This window comes from Talpa europaea, assembly GCF_964194135.1.
Source record: "Talpa europaea genome assembly, chromosome: 8".
In the NCBI taxonomy this organism is placed as follows: Eukaryota; Metazoa; Chordata; class Mammalia; order Eulipotyphla; family Talpidae; genus Talpa; species Talpa europaea.
In genome coordinates this window covers 31,156,363-31,175,563 of record NC_140075.1, presented here as the reverse complement: position 1 = coordinate 31,175,563, position 19,201 = coordinate 31,156,363, and the positions used below count along the sequence as shown (strand labels likewise).

At 38.0% G+C, this 19,201-nt stretch overlaps 1 protein-coding gene across 1 annotated transcript in view; it reads right to left on the bottom strand.

Annotated features, from left to right (window-relative positions):
* Positions 1-2,971: 2,971 nt before the first annotated feature.
* BUB1B (BUB1 mitotic checkpoint serine/threonine kinase B) overlaps positions 2,972-19,201 on the bottom strand; it is a gene marked incomplete at both ends in the record, with an annotated part of 49,238 nt that continues 33,008 nt past the window's right edge. Inside the window, 9 exons of the mRNA XM_084240129.1 lie at positions 2,972-3,203; positions 4,574-4,680; positions 5,475-5,646; positions 10,684-10,826; positions 12,280-12,429; positions 15,353-15,453; positions 15,765-15,905; positions 16,194-16,324; positions 17,303-17,565. Coding sequence (XP_084096255.1) covers positions 2,972-3,203; positions 4,574-4,680; positions 5,475-5,646; positions 10,684-10,826; positions 12,280-12,429; positions 15,353-15,453; positions 15,765-15,905; positions 16,194-16,324; positions 17,303-17,565 — 1,440 coding nt within the window. The remainder of the gene's footprint in view (positions 3,204-4,573; positions 4,681-5,474; positions 5,647-10,683; positions 10,827-12,279; positions 12,430-15,352; positions 15,454-15,764; positions 15,906-16,193; positions 16,325-17,302; positions 17,566-19,201) is intronic.

Sequence of the window (19,201 nt, the reverse complement as noted above, 5' to 3'; positions counted from 1 at the left end):
TAACACTCTTGTTTGTATCTTGGTTTTATGTGAATCAGACAGAAGACTACAAAGGCATCTAGTATTTTATATTTTCATTATTTTTACATTAATCTTTCCGACCGATCTAAAATTGTTTGGGGATAAGCAGTGAAACAGTCAAGACTACTACATGTGGCTGTGTGATTTATTCATTGCACAATGGCACCAGGCTGAAAATACAGTCAAGACATGGTACACCAGAAGGTACAGAATCCACCAGAGGGCCCTTTTCTAATTTGCACAAAGGTGCTGCATGAATGAGTAGTGGCACTAGGGATACAATTCAAATTCTATCTTAGGATATTGAAAAACTCATACTTTTGCCATAATGACTTGAAATGCCATCTTCATCCTATTAAACATTCATAGCTTCTTGCATCTTTGGTGAAACAACCCTACAAAGGTCAAAGTTTGCCATATTAAAAAAAAATTATTCTTTTTACAGCATCTCCTCACTAGGGAAGTCTTAATTTTAGGAGAAAGATAAGAATAAATTTTGGCATACTAGGAAGAGTTGGTACAGCTGGAGAAAGAATTCATTTTCTGATGCTATAGAAAAAATGCATTTCTTTAATATCTTTGCTTAAATAGACTTTAGCCTAAATACAACTCATTGCAAAGGGCCTCATGTTAATCCTTGGAGAGACTTTCTTATCTACCTTGCTACAATGGCTCAACTAACAGTCTAAAGTCCTATTGCTATAGGGAAACTTTTCATTTCCAGATTCACGTTTAGCATTATCTAGAGCACTCTGTTGTTCCTTTACACAAATCACAGGAGGATGAAGGCTCTAACAGCAGTAGATCATAGGATGTACACGTTGTGAACAGGGAGGCATTCGGAGGTCTCTTTTCAAACAAAAATGAAAATCCTGGCTTTTTTGCTGTGTGTGTGCTTTTCAGATCCACTGTTAAGCTATCCCTGCCTTAGTGAAACAAGAAATAAACCATTTGAAACTTCTGCCAGAAAAAAACAGGTTTCCTTCTCCCAAGACAAACAGGCACAAAATAAGCAGAAGGGGAATGGAAAAGAGCCCGCTTTGTGGTTTTATGTGTAGGAAAGGACAAACTGAGACATCATAGGTTCTGATTTGTCAGGTTCTATTTTCTTCCCTTTACAAAGAAGGGCCGGAAAAGAGAATGGGACATGGAGGAAGTGGCAAAGCGACTGCACGTTCTCTAATAAAGTAGCTCCTGGGCCTCCCCGGTGGCGCAGCGGTTGAGCGCTGGGTTGCGAAGCTGCCCACAGCCTCTGCAGCGCTGGTTCGATCCCCAGCTGCTCCACATGGCGCGCAGACCTCTCCTGCCGCCCGCTGCTCCCCTCAGCAGTGTACTTCGGTCCTTCTGCCTGCTCTGCTCCCCGCTCTGGCTCTGGTGAATTCTCTCACCCTCCTGCGTTTCTGACTGTACCCAGTGCATGTATAAATAAATAAATAAATCTTTTGAAAAATAAATAAAGTAGCTCCCTCAGGTTCTCCTCCTTCTCCGCAGAAACCAAATTTTATCCAAAGAAATAGGATTTATCAGCTGTGCTGTCAAGGGTGTTGAATTTGGTAGGCTGTAGTTAAGTAGTTGGTAGGCTGTAGAAGAATGAATCTTAAATTTACTGTACAATCTCAGAAAAATGACTTTGTATGTCAAAAGAGGGGACTGAAAAATGAGGACTGCAGAGGGATAGATGGGCTTGATTATACATAAAAGATAAGGATATTTAATTTTATATCATCAGTGTATGAAAAGCAAATGTGAAAATATCTGAAATGCTGTACTTTGCCAACATTTCTAAGTTGATTATCTTTCAGATCCAAGTCATGTTTCAGTGATTCAACTCTATATGCTTAAATATTTTTAGGTGAGATATACTTAGAATTTTCTGCTTTTCAGCAATCTTAGAGCAGTAACAGTGATGACTAGAATTAAAAAATCAGATACCAGCAGAGGCACAAATTTGGTAATTTTGATATTTAGAGAGGACATATTCTTTTCATTGTTCTTTTCTGCCAATTTTCTTCCCTACCTCCCAGGCCAGGTGTAATTCATGCTTCCATTTATGGGTCCAACACTTCATCTAGAACTATTCTCTCCCAAATTGTTCCACACTTCGAAGTTACATTTTTATTCTGACCTCCTGCCTCTTCAAATCTTCCAAGCAAAAACAGCCACTTCACTAACCCTTGCCTCTACCTAAGACATCTTCCATGTAATAGAATGGTGATTATTCTAAGCCCTTTCTTTTTCCTTTCTAATGGCCACAGAACTAATCAAGAGAGCCAGTAGCATCGCCAACACTAGATCATATAAATAGACCATGAGGTTTGGTGGGTAAAAAATGAAAACATTCAAATAAAAACCACTTTGCAACTCTAAGAAAATTCTCAAATTTAAGAAAATTTGACTTAGGGTAAATAATTTTATCTACTTTTCAATCTAGACCACTGAGTAAAAAAAAAAAAAAATCAAGAAAACCTAAAGGAATGGCTGGCTATTCTGTCTTCTGATAATCCTATCATAACATTCCAAGTCTAGGATATATATAAACTTCCACGGTAATAGACCTGTCTGCAAAATCAAGTGACTTGTTATCTCAGTTTACAAAGAGTAGATGAAATGTTAGAAGCACAAATTTAACAAATACTATTTTATTATTTACAAAATACAAAGTGATCATAAGGGTACATGTCACAAATTACAATACAGAAAATTACAGGGAAAAGTAGAGACAAATGTGTTAATTGACAACAAGTACCCATTCCTATGAGTGTATTTAGAAAAAAGCAGTTCTTTGTTAAAGTTTGGAAAGGTCATGAGTAGGTACATTGTTGTGCAAAATGTGCCAATTACTTAGAAATATGCCTCTGGCAAAGAGTGAAGTGTGGGTAGTGTACAGAAACTCGTCCTGAATGAAATCACAGCAGACACAGGCCCGGTGCCCCACAGCACGACGCTGATTTTAGGCAGGGAACTGTGAGAGACTTGGCTGCCTATCTTGCTGGAAGAGCAAACCCCCAGGACTGATTAACGTCCCTACCTTGCATAAAACTTTGTTCAGGTGACTCTGGAATGTGGTATCAAATACCCCATTCATTTCTGCTGCAAGTTCCCTCAGAACAGACACTGTGGACTCCTCACTGGCATTCAGAATCCGCATAAACACTTTATTCCACAATTCACCATCTTTTAGCCTAAAAATATATAAAACCATTTCCATCAAGATTAGGCATGTAAAAGTTAGAAATTTTTCTGTGTTTAACTCAGTGGTACACTTTATGCACCAAGATGATTTAAAGTAATACCTAGAACTCTAAGGATAGAGATCATTCAAGCAATCCTTTGAAAATCCAGAGCAGAAGTATAGGAAAAAAACAAAACACTACCATAGTGGGAAAAGCCATAAATACAATGCACAAACAGGGAGAGAAAGTCTCATATCTAATTTTGTAAGCTTCCTCTTTGTATTAAGGTGCAGCACTTCTCTACAAATGGAAGAACAATGAATTTTGTCTCCTGCTAATTTTCCTAAACTCTAGGTCATTAGAAAGAAACAGCTCCCAGGTTCCCCTCACTCAGTGGTATGTAACCTTCACAATCTTCTCAAGAAGCCTAGCTTGACTGAAGTAACTAACTACTGTTTAAGTCTATTTTCGTACCTTCATTTTTTTAAAATCTGAGCAGCTTCTATTATTATTATTGTATAAGGCGGGCCTCTTAAGAAACCCAAGTGACCCTCCTCTTTCTGTGAGCTCTACCTAGCTCCACAACCAACTAGAGATACATGAATCTATCCCACATTATCTTACATTAATTTCAAGCCTACTTTTAAAGCAGATGATAAAGACAAACAAGACTGGCCAAATTCTGAATTAAATAAAAAAATACAAGTCAATTGTTGGGAGAGGGAAGTGGAGAAGAAGGAGCAAATCTTCAACAATAACTGTTTTTTAACCAAGGAAGATACCAGTAAGTGACAGACTGGTAAGCTTATTCTGGAAAGTAACTATGATAAAAGTAGAACATGGGATATTTAATAAGCTTTATGAACAGATTTGAGGGAGTACTAAGGTTATGAGACCAAGCAACTCTTAATAAGAGAACATTCACTTTTCACCAAGGAATCTCAGTTCTGTGCTTTGATTCCACCCATTCATTAAATAAATAATAGCCCCCAAATTAGTGTATAATTTAGAAATTTAACTTTCTTTAAGAAATGCTTATTACCTTTTGGTAACAATAGTTATTAAAAAGGGATATAGGATTAACATTAGTTGGTTATAAAAATGATTCTCACGAAATGTGTCTATTAACCTCTAAACTGAGAGGCTTCCATACTGTAGTTGCAGTCTGTATGATACATCTAGGTTCAGAATGATGTCCTGAAGTCAGAATATTCTCTTCCTTTTAATTAACAATTCCTTTGTCCTACTCTAGGTGTGCCACTGATACTCTAATGGAATCACAGTGTTGGGACTAAGAAAACTAAGGCTGCCAAGGCAGAGAGAACATCCAAGAGAAAGTTATTTGGACAGGCAAAAACCCTGAAGTCACCAATACTTACTCAGAAATATTTTGGCTAAGTTTCCAGAGGGACCCATTCCAGAAGACCTGTAGGTGTTCCTTGAACAATAGTAAATGTGCTAAATCTGCAATACCAAACAGATCTACCTGGAATCACAAAAAGCACCATCAGCTAAAATAATTCTCTGCTACTATCATGGCCTCATATAGGAAGTTAAAAGGTATGAAAGTGCTTAACTAAGTTTATCGTATGACACAACACTTAGTAGAGTGTTCCTTACCCTTGTGATAGAGTTCCCTCCACAGAACTGATCTCCCCATAGAACTGATCAATAGAGCCAACTCAAGGAATTACACTTAACAACAGAAGATGACAAAAATATCAGAATTGTCAAATTTAGGTTTGCAGATCTACTGAGTTTGCCTGGACTCCAGCTGTGATCTAAAGGTGTCCATATGATCAGTTCAAGGTTTATGCTACATATTCAATCAGCAAATGCTGTATATCCAAGGCTGAGCCAGAAGGGATTTTTTTGTATATAATACCACCCACCATATAAAACACTTTACATTTGTCCAAACATTCTTTCTAAACACATTATTCCATTTAATCCTCACAACTGCAATGTATAGAGTAAATTGTTATCCTTATTTTACGCAGATCATAGAAAATGACTTCTAAAAGACCACATATTTAAGTGGCAGAAATGGCCCTGATTCTTAGGTGACTGAGTTAGCCATTGTCTGCACGTGTATGTGTATATTCTTCAGTGTTGTGACAGAAAAATGGTACATTTTCCTTGACTTGGAGATATTTGAAAACTAGGTCACCTATTCTAGGAGAGATAATTATCAATAAACACTAGCTTTCATAGCTTATCTAGATAAGAAAGAGATTAAGAAACCCTCTCCATTTTTGCCCAGGCTTGTTCTACACTTACCTGGTAGGGAGAAGAACAGTTAGCCAGAATCTTTTGTCCTTCTAGGATCTGTACAGTCCGAAAGCCGCTGAGGGTGAAAATGTCTAGCTGCACCCTAAGGTCGACGCTGTAGGAAAAGTCCACTATCTTCAAAGCTTGATCGTTCTTATTACAGTCATAGGGATCGTGGATTCTAAGCCCAGATTTAAGAGAAAGAGATAATAAAAATAGGCCATGAAAGCTGCAGAGCTGGTATTTAAAAAAAAAGAAAAAGAAAAAAAAGAGGTACTGCAGGTGTGTCTTAGCTATGCCAACAGCTCCCTCTCGTGGTCAGTTATGAAAGTGGCCCTGTAAGAACAGTGTCTCTCCAAGTAGGGGAACAGTAAGATCATTGATACAAAGATAGCTGACCCTTGAACAACACAAGATATACTGGAGATTTTTCAATAAATATTATTAATGCATGAATTGTTATACATGTAAATGAATATGAATTTTTTCTAATTATCTTCATTTTTGATGTCTAGTGTTAGTAATACATGATACAAAGCACTGTAAAATGTTCTAAGACAATATTAATGTTGATACTGACAGATGATTCATCTGTTTAACAGGTATTTACTGAGATAAATACAGTACAGTATTACAGACATATTTTCTTTTCCTTATGATTTCAACAGTTTTTCTCCAGCTTATTTTATAAGAATATAGTATATAATACATGTAACATACAAAATATGTAGTAGTCAACTGTTTATGTTATTGGTAAGGTTTATGGTCAACAGCAGTTTAAGTTTTTGGGAAGTCAAAAGTTATATGCAGATTTTTGAGACACAAGGGTGTGGTGGGAGGTTATCAGTGACTGTTAACCCCATGTTGTTCAAAGTTCAACTGTGTATCCAGGGCCTCCCCGGTGGTGCAGCGGTTGAGCGCTGGGTTGCGAAGCTGCCCGCGGCCTCTGCAGCGCCAGTTCGATCCCCGGTTGCTCCCTGGCCACCAGAGGAGGGTCCCACATGGCGCGCAGACCTCTCCTGCCGCCCGCTGCTCCCCTCAGCAGTGTACTTCAGTCTGCCTGCTCTGCTCCCCGCTCTGACTCTGGTGAATTCTCTCACCTTCCGGGGCTTCTGACTGTACCCAGTGCTTGTATAAATAAATAAAAATAAATATTTAAAAAAAAAAAAAAAACAACTGTGTATCCAAGCCAGCGTACGGTCACTACAGAGAAATGATCAAGTTCTCATGTTACATAAAATGATGGAAGTAGAGGGTAGGCCTCTGCTTTGTACTGTATATACTAACACTTATTTATATCATGATGATAATTGTGATGGAGGCAGTTAAATTTTTAATGTGTCATAGATTTTTGTTTAATAAGTAAGATTTTCCAAGTGTTGTTTAGAATTCTCCTTCCCAGAGGGTAACTGAAAGTCTAAGTTTGTTTTTTGTAAAGTGCCATCCACATGGGAACTATCTTGGGTTTTTTTTTTTTTCATTTTATTTCATTTATTTTTTTATTTATTTATACAAGCACTGTGTACAGTCAGAAGCGCGGGAGGGTGAGAGAATTCACCAGAGCCAGAGTGGGGAGCCAAGCAGCCAGAAGGACCGAAGCACACTGCTGAGGGGAGCAGTGGGTGGCAGGAGAGGTCTGCGCGCCATGTAGGACCCTCCTCTGGTGGCCGGGGAGCAGCCAGGGATCGAACTGGCGCTGCAGAGGCTGCGGGCAGCTTCACAACCCAGCGCTCAACCGCTGTGCCACCGGGGAGGCCCGGAACTATCTTGGTTTTATTAAACAAATATGATATTCTAAATTCCATCTTACTTTTATCTGTAATTCCAACCTTTATTTCCTAAGGTAAATATTTTACAACACTAAATCACTATCAATTAAGTATATATTCCTTGGGTTTATCTATTCTGTGCAATGAAGTTACTCTCCAAAGAGATATAGAAACTATGAGAGAAAAGAATGATTTTTATATCCCTTTGTCTCTGCTTTCTCATTTCCTCAAATCTCTAATTGATATATGACAGGTCTTATATTCCTAAATACAGATTTTGACTAACCTCATCACACGCTCACAGAATGATCCACTTGAAAATTTACAAATGCTCCCATTTTTCTTTTTTTGAGGGGGAGGGCACAAGATTCAAATTTTTGGGAGGAACCACCATAAAACTATAATTCAAAAATATTTAGAATTTAGAAGAGATAGAAAAAATGTTTCTTAGATTAGTAAAATGAAGCAGGAAGTTGACCGTCCTATTTAAATAGTGACTTACTATTAGCATTGGCAAGATAGTCCTCCCCCACACCTCTTTTTTAAAAACTAAATGCTATGTGTGATCTTTTATTGGGTACTGGACTAGAAAAAAGAGGGGGAGGCATTAAGACGGTAGTTGATAACATTTGAGTAAGGTCTAAGATTAGAAAATACTACTGCATCAATACTACTTTCCTAGTTTCTATCATCTTATTATTGCTATACCAAATATTAAGATTTGAGGAATCTGGCTGAAGGGTAGACAGAAGTTTTGACAATTATTTTTGCAAATATTTTTATGCTGAATATTTTTAAGATTATAAATTAATTTAAAAAATTTAATATTTATTCCTTAGCATATGTTAAGTTCTTATTGATAGTAACATTTTCTTTGTGATGATGATTGATGTCACTAAGGATAAAATAGAATTTTATATACATAAACATACAGATCAATTCAGATTCTTTGACATTCCCTCCCTTTGGATCTCATTTTCTTCACAAAAAATATATATGGGAACTGGGCTTCCCTGATGGTGCAAGGGTTAAAGTCTCTGTGCTATCAAGCTATCACCAGCCACCGCAGTAGAGTTCGATCCCCAACCATGGAGCTAATGCACATGCACACTTCTGGCCTACACCCCAGTTCTTGTATGCATAAATAAATAAATCTTTAAAGAAATATGTACATATATATTGAAACTGCATTAAATGATTTAAAAAGGTTCTTTTTTTTTTTTTAAGATTTATTTATTTTATACAAGAACCGGGGTATAGGCCAGATGCGCGGGAGGGTGAGAGGCTTCACCAGAGACACAGCGGGGAACAGGCAGACTGACGAAATACACTGCTGAGGGGAGCAGCAGGCACGACAGGAGAGGTCTGCCACACCATGTGGGACCGTCGCCGGCCAGCCGGGATTGAACTGGTGCTGCAGACACTGCAGACAACTTCACAGCGCTGCGCTCAACCACCTGAGCCACCAGGGGAGGCCCTCAAAAGGTTCTTTTAACTCCTTGTGAATCTCTACAAAATTTCCCATCTAATTTGGTTAAGTTGCTACAAAATTAAAGGCAATGTCCCTTTAACACTGCTTTCCCAGAGTCCTCAGATGACTGACAGAAGGGATGTTTGAATGCACGGCAATATATGCCCAATCCTAAAAATGCTTAGAAAACCTCTTTTATGGCCCTGGAAACTCCAGCACTGTCTCTGAACTTTCGATATTGTGAAATAGGGTGAAAATCAAACCTATACCAGAGGCTCTCACATTTGAAAATACATTGAGGGACTTTTGGTGGTCACAATGGTTGGGGGTATGTAACTTGTATTTAATTGGTTGGGGAGGAATTATGGAGGATGAGAGTTATAAGTATTCTAAAATGCTTGCAATAGACCATACACCTGTACAGAGTTGTCTCATCCAAATTACCTATAATTCCTTGGTGAGAAATGCAGCTATATTATGCCTAGGGAAGCCTTTAGGACTCTGTGCCAGGAAAGAAGGTGGGATCTTCTAGTCATTTTTGTTTTAACTGCAAAAATACATTGAGGGTTCTTTTTTAAAGATTTATTTATGAGGGCCTTCCTGGTGGTGCAGGGGGTTGACCGCTGCACTATGGGGAAGTATGCAGCTTCTGCAGCACAAGTTCGCTCCCCGGCCAGCCAGGGAGCAGCCCACATGGCACAGCAGACCTCTCCTGACTCGCCTGCTTCTCCCCTCAGCAGTATACTTCGGTCAATCTGTTCTGCTCCCCACTCTGTCTCTGGTGAATCCTCTCACCCCACTACCCCCACATCTTTGGATTGTGCCCTAGATATTGTATGCATAAATAAATAAATCTTAAAAAAAATTTATTTATGCATACAAGGACTGGGTACAGGCAAGAGGTGCGAGGGGTGAGAGAATTCACCAGAGTGGGGAACAGAACATCAGACTGACTGAAATACACTGCTGAGGGGAGAAGTGGGCAAGATAGGAGAGGTCCACTGTGCCATGTGGGTAGCTCCCTGGCTGGCCAGGGATCGAACTCATGCTGCAGTGGCTGCAGATAGCTTTACTGTGCTGTGCTTAACCCCTTGCACCACCAGGGAGGCCCCCCATTGAGGGTTCTTTTAATTTTCATACCAAATATGATTTAGCCTAATGCAGTTTTATGTTACAGACTAAGTCATCAGGTAGAGAATGGTTGCAACTACTTGTGTATACCAATAACTTCAGAGAAAGTTAACTATTTCCCCAAAGACACAGGGTTGGGGCAGACAAAGCATTTTCAAATGAGACTGCTTTATTTGAATACTATGAGCTCAATGACCACTGAAAGGGTATGCTAGTCCTCGCTACTCCTTTTCATAAAACAAAAATCATAGACTGCCTTTGCCTTGTTCGTTCCTCAATGTTCTCTATTTTTTTTTTTTTTTAAGTTCTTTGTAGTTGGGCTTGATTTCTTATTTCCTGCCCTGCACTCATCCTTTGAAACTGATGGCTAAACTGGATTTAATTTGAACACTAAGCCCTGCTTCTTGATATAGTTGTATTTACATTCTGGTTTTACCCACTTCTTGTGGCAATTGCCTCAATTTGGTCTAACTTGAACTTTGGTCTACAAAACCAAGTAGTGCCTCAGTTTTGCTAGCACCCTTACTAGATCTGCACTGGTCCCCCTCAAGGAAAGACTAGGCATTCTACTTCACATTTCCCCAAGTATTCTTTTTCATATTTTATATTTCTTTCTTGACAGGATTATCATAATATTCAGAGTAATTCTTTTTTTCTGAATTAATGTACTTTCCAATACTTTATTTTCCTTTGAATTCTTTTACACTATTGCCAAAAACTTCTAGGCAGCAAATTTTCTCTTAACATACTGTGTTCATCAATATAGTATTTATCATACAGCAAAAGAAATGGCAACTATATATATTTTAAGAAAAAGCTTAATTATAAGAGGATATAAAGGACCAACCTGTTTCTAAGAATCAGACTTCTTGGACTCAAGTCACCATGAACTATTTCTGCTTTGTGTAGTTTTTCCACTATTGTCAAAAGGTTGTAAATAATCAACACTGTCATTTCATGAGTAATTAGTTCACTATGTTGAATAAGATCCTATAAATAGAAAAAAAGAAACTTTCTTAAGTTGGAGTGACTGTTCTTATACTCAAAATCTTGCTAATTGCCACTTCATATTCTACCTTGTTCTCTACTAGAATGTGAGTGCTCTTATAAGTTGGGTGCTTTGTCCCAGCTTTAACACTGCTTTCCTATAAGACTGTAAGAATTTAATGAAAGAATGGATGAAGGGCTTCAGAGATGAGCCTGCCCCATAATAGGTGCTCTATAAATGGTAGTCTTAAAATATCTTCATTCCAACCATTTTAGAAAATCCATATTATCAAAATATGCAGCAAAACCTTCTTAACATTTTGCAAAGAATAAAATATGTTGTGTTTGGGTTCTGAAATTAATCCAGTGGGGGGTGGTGTAAATAAAACAAAAGTGGTAAAAATAGACTTGGGGACTTCCAGTTTCCACTCCTAGTGTAAGAGAGTTGGAAGTGGTTACTCTGTCCTAACACATAAAAAGCTGAAGAGACTGAAAAATCAACTCTTATAGGAGATGAGGACATGGGGAAACTGCTGACCCAAAGACTGGAGAGACTGGCAAATACAGAGTTACAGCTTAATGGAGCAGATTTATGAGCAAAATCCACTGCAGAAACCAATGCCAAGGTAGGAAAACCTGAACTCTAATTGACAAATTACTGGAGGCTCAGTGTGGACAAGTCTGAGTGTTGAAAGCTCCAGTTGGACATAGTCATGGGGGAGACACACTTTTATCTCTAGGAGTTAGAGTTCTCAAAAGTAAATGTCAGAGAAGAATCTTCCCTCATGCTACGACAGGAGAGTGAAAAGGAACCATTCTGAAATATACCAGAGCACTCTTAACAAGGTCTGCCCTCGAGGGAAACTAATTAACCAGATCTTAACCTGATAGGTATTAGCAAAGTCTACCTAATCTAGGAAAGGGAAATACCCAAATCCAGCCCACTTGGTCATTCTGTCTCACACAGGGAGATGAGAAAAAAACAGAACTAGCTGTGAAATTCATAATCCAGAGACACAAGCTCACTAAATTATAGGATAATTGGACATCTTTTTCACTCTCCCATGCAGTATCACCCCAATACCAGTTCCTTCAACCTGGTACATCGTATCTGGACATCAATAAAGAATTACAACGCATACCAAGTATTAAAACCAGACATGGTATGGATACTGGAATTACCAGACTGGGAATTTAAAACAAGAGAGGCCATGAGTGGAAGATGATCCTAATTAGATGACTGGATTACTGCACAATTCTGTCCACTTTTATATGTTAGAAAATTGACATAATAGTTAAAAACACACCATAGAGAGTCTTGGTCAAAATAACTGGGGCGGGGGGAATTAGTGTTTTTAATTTGTATTTCTAGAAAGTACTAGATTCCTTTGCAAAATGGAGCACAAATCTCTCTACTTGAGGAATTTAAATAATATGTTTTTATATTATTGCAAACCTGAAGAGTGAAACAGTTTATATATTGATGCCAAATAATACAGCCATCTTGGTATTGATAACAGCTGCAAAAATGATCAAATTCCTCATTTAAACGTTCCTTTAATTTGAGGTTGATATAAAAGTCCCACGGGACAGGTTGAGATGACACCTGTAAGAAATTACATTTAAAAAATAAGATCAATTAGAATCTATAGCTATGGTTGGAAGACTGAAAACATTCACTCTAGCCCTTTCAAAACCAGAACAGAAATAATAGTAAAGGGGTATTTTATTTTATTTTTTTAATACATTTTCTTTTTTTTTTTTTTTTTTTAAGATTTATTTTTATTTATTTATACAAGCACTTGGTACAGTCAGAAGTGCGGGAGGGTGAGAATTCACCAGAGCCAGAGCGGGGAGCAGAGCATGCAGACTGACAAAATACACTGCTGAGGGGAGCAGCAGGCGGCAGGAGAGGTCTGCGCGCCATGTGGGTCCCCCGCCCGGTGGCTGGGGATCGAGCCGGCTCTGCAGAGGCCGCGGGCATAAAGGGGTATTTTAAAAGGCATAAATCTATAGCAAAGGACACACCAGCAACAAATTCTAGAACCTGGATAGAAAATAATAAGAGATAATAATCCATGTAGCAGACCCAAGAAAAGCTGATTCTAACAGTGGAGAAAGTTGAGAGCAACCAGTTATGCTACAAGACCATCTCCCTATTGTCTGAAACTGGTATACCAATTATAGAAAAGTAAAGGCAGAGTTAGAGCAGAAGTGGCTGAACCCTGTTAAAGATTAAGTTAGATCCCAGATGTCTGTCATGCTGCTGTAGCCCAGCCTAGCAACTCCCTCTTTCCCATTCCGGAAAGGCAGACATTCATTCTTAGAAAACATAAAACCAGGGTATTCTGGACTAGAGAATCCTGCTGAAGGTGGGAATAACACCTTCAGAAAGTTTATACAACAAATGTTAAGATACACCTTACAGCCCCCTCCAATGTCCAAATAAATTTCCCACTGAGCTTTCAGAAACCTAGCAGTCAGATTTAGATTATCTATGTAAGAAATTAGAAATTTTCTCAAAAGGATTTGATCACTTTAAGAAAAAAGACCTAAAGATTGGGGGTTTTCCAAAAAAGTGGTCAAGGAGAGCATCGTATAGTGAGACCCATAGCTATAAGGCTCTCCCGATCCCATACAAAGAACTTTCAGTTAGCTTTTAGAATTCCATGCTTAAAGATGAGTAGAGAGCTAACGACTTGAAGAAAGCCTCTAATATGAAAGAGATTAAAACAAACAAAAGGAAACAGCTAATACAGGAAAAAAAAATTTTAAAGCATCACTAATATGCTCAGAGATAAGGAATATTCTTTTTCTTGAAATGAAGAACAGAATGCTACAAAGAAAATTCTGAAAATAAAAAAAATTTGTAAATTAGATACATGAAATCAAAAACCCAGGAAAAAGACTGAAAATAAACTTGAAAAAAACAAACATTCCAGAAAGTGAAACAAAGAGATAGAAAATAGGAGGGAAAGAAAAGACCTTTAAAGGATCTGTCCAGGACACCCCATAGCCTAATAAAAGAAATTTTAGAGTAACAGAACTAAGAAGGCTGAGACAAGGAAAGAATTTTTTCTCTGAAGAAAATTTCTCAGAACTGAAGGAGTTTCCAGAATGAAATAACCATTGAATGCCTAGCATATGAATAACAATATACTAAAATGAAAGCATTTAATTGTGGTATTTCAGAATACTGGGGAAAACATAAGCACCTACAAAGATCAGAAAAAAAATAATACTCTCACACAAAGAATGGCGATAGACTTTTAAAAGCAAGGTTAGAGGTCAAAAGAAGTTCCTCTGCAAAATTCAAAGGAAAAAAGTTTTTGTTTTTTTTTTAAAGAATAAAAGGATTTTTTTTAAAAGATTTACTTATTTATGCATACAAGACTGGGGTACAGGTCAAAGGTGCAGGGGGTGAGAGGATTCACTAGAGTCAGAGTGGGGAACAGAACAGGCAAACTGACTGAAATTCACTGCTAAGGGAAGCGGTGGGTGAGTCAGGAGAAGTCTGCTGCGCCATGTGGGTAGCTCCCTGGCCAGGGTTCGAACTTGTGCTGCAGTGGCTGTGGATAGCTTCATAGGTTGTGTCTTAACCCCTTGTGCCACCAGGGAGCCCCAGAAAAAAGTTTTGAACCTAGTATTCTAACATCCAGATAAACTACCAATCAACTAAAATAAAATATAAAATAAAAAATGTTCTGATATGCAAGGTTTCAAAATATTTATATTCTATGCAATCTTTCTCAGTAAGCTACTAAAAATAGGAGGCCTCAAATCGAGAGAAGAAAAAAATGGGATCCAAGAGACAGGGCATTCAATGTAAGAAAGAGGTACTGTCAACCCCTAGAATGATAAAAGAATAGAAAAAGTGATACTGTGTGTGTGTGTGTGTGTGTGTGTATGCACGTGCGTGGGAGAGAGAGGGGGGGGGCGGGGAGAGGGAGGGTGGGAGGGAAGGAGGGGGAAGGAGGGAGGGAGGGAGAAATCTACAGTGTGACTAGTGCAGACTAGAACAGGCCAGAACATTTCTGGAGAGATTACCTCAAAATGATAAAATTGATAAAACTTAAATTCTTTGGACATATCAAGATATTTACACAATAGCCTCTCACTTTTGATATCTGATGTTGGTTTATAATGGTGAGTGATTTCTATAAGCTGAAAAAAGCAGCTTATATAAAGATTGTTAGAAGGGTTTCACGGTATTGCTAGGGTCACAGTTACTGCCTCTCAGCACACATTACGTGCAAGTAATTAAAATTACAAAGAATCCGGATGGTCTCACTCATAGCAGGAATCTAGAAAACTTAAATAAGGGACCAGGAAAATGAATAACTATAAGAAAGTGAAAATCAAAATCAACAAAAAACTATGAACCAGAGACACTTTTTGGGGGGCAGGGGAGGGATTGGGGTCAGAATGGGGGGGCTGCAATTGTATGGGGAATATAAAAATAAAATTTATTATTTAATTAAAAAAAATAAAACACACTGAAAAAAAAAATTACAAAGAATCAGTCCCACCTTTATTATAGTTGACTCTGCAGAATTTCTCAGCGTCACCCAGAATAATTTGTGATCTTCACATACTAGGCATTCTTGTTTAATGCAGTAATCCTCATTACCTGTTGAGAAGATTTGATTCCATTTAAACATCACTGTGAAAACACACAACCTAGAATTTATTTCATGGCTTAAGGGTTGCTTTATATTTACCAGTAGTAGCATCTCAAATACTTTTTAAAATCATTTGTTAAAAAATGAAAGAGGGAAAGACAGAATTCCTATTGTAACTGCAATATGAGCTTATCAAAGTCTCAACTTCTATAGTGCTATTTCTTAAAATCTGGAAATATAATGCTCAAGCATCAAGGATACAAAGTCACTTATTTGTACACTGTCATACACAAAAGGACACAAGTTCAGTGATACTCACCTAATTCAAATTCCTTCTCTATTTCCAACTTAGGCATTGGTTTGTCATGTATAAAAAACCCTGCAGCAGCAGTCAGCTCTGGTAAGGATTTTAGTAATTGTATTCGATACTGTGAACACCAAGGTGACTGAGTAGGATTGTCTGGGGAAAAGAAGTTTAAGAAAAAAAATTACCCAAAACAGCAAAGATGGATACTTTAACAGAGGAAGGGGAAAAAAAAAATCAATATTGCACTAACAATGTTAACCTAACAACACTCATCTATCTCAGGTCTTCATGATACTGTGTTCAGTTAGCACTAACTTTGCTAAATATTTCATAATTGATAGCCAATTCTTCTAGAAATGAAAAGCAAACATCTCAATTTGATGAGATAAAGTGTTCACCAGACATGGCTGTAGCTGCCCTAAGTGATAGATATGAACCTACCTGCAGTCTCATTAGTAAGTTCCAGTTTCTCAGGAATTTGAAGACACTTGATGGAGGAAGTGTTTGTAACTGAAGTAGATCCAGAGTACCCAGAAGAGTGTGTTGCTTCACGACTGTCTTCAATAATTGGGCTGAAAGAAAATACAATGTCAGATTTGTATTTGAAAATACAAAGCTCAATTTCTCTGTGTTAGTCCTCAGAGATATAATATATATTAACTTATCTTTGTTATAATTTGGCTTGATATACAATACTCCCATTTTAAAAGTCCATTATTTTCCCAAAACAGAAATAGACTCATAATCAGAATCTAGGTAATTTTATCTACCCTGCTTGACAAGCAATATCCAGTATCTAGTTCCTGATTTTATGCTTTATTTACCTATTCTATTGTAAATGCATATTGTATATTATTCTAAACTACTGAAAAACACTAAGACCTATCTTTCTTCCCCATTTTCCCTTCTCTGGACTTCTGACTCTCATAAGAAAAGGTCAAGAAAGAAAAAGGGAAATCAAAATCACTCAAGGTGAGTATCTGTAGCAAATGTGATTAACTTTGTTATTGAAAAAAGCTTGAAAATGTAGCTTTTAAAACACAATTGACAGATTAAAAAGTACTCCTAAAACTAGAAATAGTTTGTTTAAATAGGATATATCAGGAGGCGTAATCCTTGGGTCTCTATGCCATTCCTTGAAACCTGTTCTCAATTCATTTCCACCTCTCTGACAAAAGATAGTTTTCAAAAAATACATCTTTAGTTGCAAATCTGAAATTAAGCTATTTTACCATTATTTTAAACTCAAAGTAAAGTTAAAGTAAATGCTCCCTCTCCCCAAATCAAAGTATTCTTTGCCAAGTTTCCTCAAAGATACTGTAATTCTCTAGCCTCTTAGTTTCATAACCTTCAAAATTTACTTTTTAATACCTCATATTCATATCAAATACTAAATCTTCGTGACACTTTATCCGAGGGAGCTCTACTGTCAAGTAAAGCACTCAGCATACAACCAGACTGATAGAGAGTTTAATAACTTCTTCAACAAGCACAGACTGAATAAGAATACTCAGATATTCTGGTTTGTGTTGCCTACAATCACTAATCACCTCAGTTTCTTGATGCTGAGAGTTGGAGTATATATAGTGCCACGAGCAGTTTGCTGATCCTCAGAGGTCTTCATATCTAGATCCTGTTCCTCAGGATCAGAAGGGAGATCCTTCAAGGATATTATCTCATGAAAAGGAGTGGATACAAAATGAGCTGCTCTAGCGAAGTCACAAGTGTCTTCTGGATTAGGACAAATAGTTACATTCCTAAAACCTGTGATGATAGCATCCTCACTCATGGGCTCAATTCCTGTAAATTCATCCTGAAATAAAAATCACGTAAAGTTTAGCTGAAATACTTCAAAGAGCATATGTATAGTGTATCATTTTCACTTACATACACATTAGATAAGTGATTTTCAATACAGTATGTACAAAAGTAGCACATTGGAAGCACATCATAGGGCCTCCCTGGTGGCGCAGTGGTTGAGTGCTGGGCTGCGAAGCTGCCCGCAGCCTCTGCAGTGCCGGTTCGATCCCTGGCCACTGGTGAGGGTCCCACATGGCGTGCAGACCTCTCCTGCTGCTCCCCTCAGCAGTGTACTTCAGTCCTTCTGCCTGTTCTGCTCCCCACTCTGGGTCTGGTGAATTCTCTCACCCTCCCGCGCTTCTGACTGTACCCAGTGCTTGTATAAATAAATAAATCTTAAAAAAAAAAAAAAAGGCACATCATAACATGAGGAAAAGGTTTTATATCATGAAAATAGCAAATTATATCTCATCGAAAACATATTTTGAGGATCCTCCACACAAAGGAAAAATATTGCGTTCCCCCTCTTCCTCCTAATTTCATCTAAGAACTAGAGCACTAATACTATTTCTCTTCTGACTTTGGCCTAGGAAATGTTCGGATAATCTGCTACCTCTTAGGATTTAAGTCTTATTTTCTATGCTATATACTCAATTTTTATTTTACACAAAAGTGCTTATTTCATTTAACCCTTGTAGCTACTACTTTTTTTTCAAGACCAATACCAATTTGACATAAGCTTTGAATTTCTGACTAAACATCAGTGAACGGAAGTGAGAGATACCTAGAACAACTAATAAGTATAGTTAAAAATTTGTAAGATTAAAGTAAAATAGATATCTATACTCTAAGAACACATTTTCCATAAATGGTACTTATGCCCTATTAGCTGATACATTTTAAATATTTTTATTTATTTTTTTTTTTAAAGATTTTTTTTTTTTTCAATAGAGGCATGTTTTTCTTTATTTATTTGTTTGCTTGTTTGTTTGTTTTGTTTATACATGCACTGGGTACAGTCAGAAGTGCGGGAGGGTGAGAGAACTCACCGGAGCCAGAGCGGGGAGAAGAGCAGGCAGAAGGACCGAAGCACACTGCTGAGGGGAGCAGCGGGCGGCAGGAGAGGTCTGCGCGCCAGGTGGGACCCTCCTCCGGTGGCCGGGGAGCAGCCGGGGATCGAACCGGCGCCGCAGAGGCCGCGGGCAGCTTCGCAACCCAGCGCTCTACCGCTGCACCACCGGGGAGGCCCCATTTTAAATATTTTTAAAGGAGAAAAAAATTTGTGGGTATCTATTAATAAAATTCAATTAACAAGTAAAAAAAGCTAGATTATCATTACTTTAATAATTCAGCCTATACCTGTGAACAACTGAACCTAGATGCACTGCCTCCACATCCAGCCTACCTATTTGCCATGCTCTCTGGTAGTGTTACCCAGAGCACAGTATGTAATCATTCTCTGACACCATTAACTTTTCATAGCTGTCAGTGGACTAATTATCAGAAATACCTGGGAAAACAAAAACATATGTTTGGATTCATCCCTGGAAATTCCAATTCAGGTTAGCTAAAATGGGGGCCTGAGCCCCATTAGCCATAAATGGCTCCCGAGGCTTTTCTGGAAAATTTCCTATATCTTGATCTCGGTG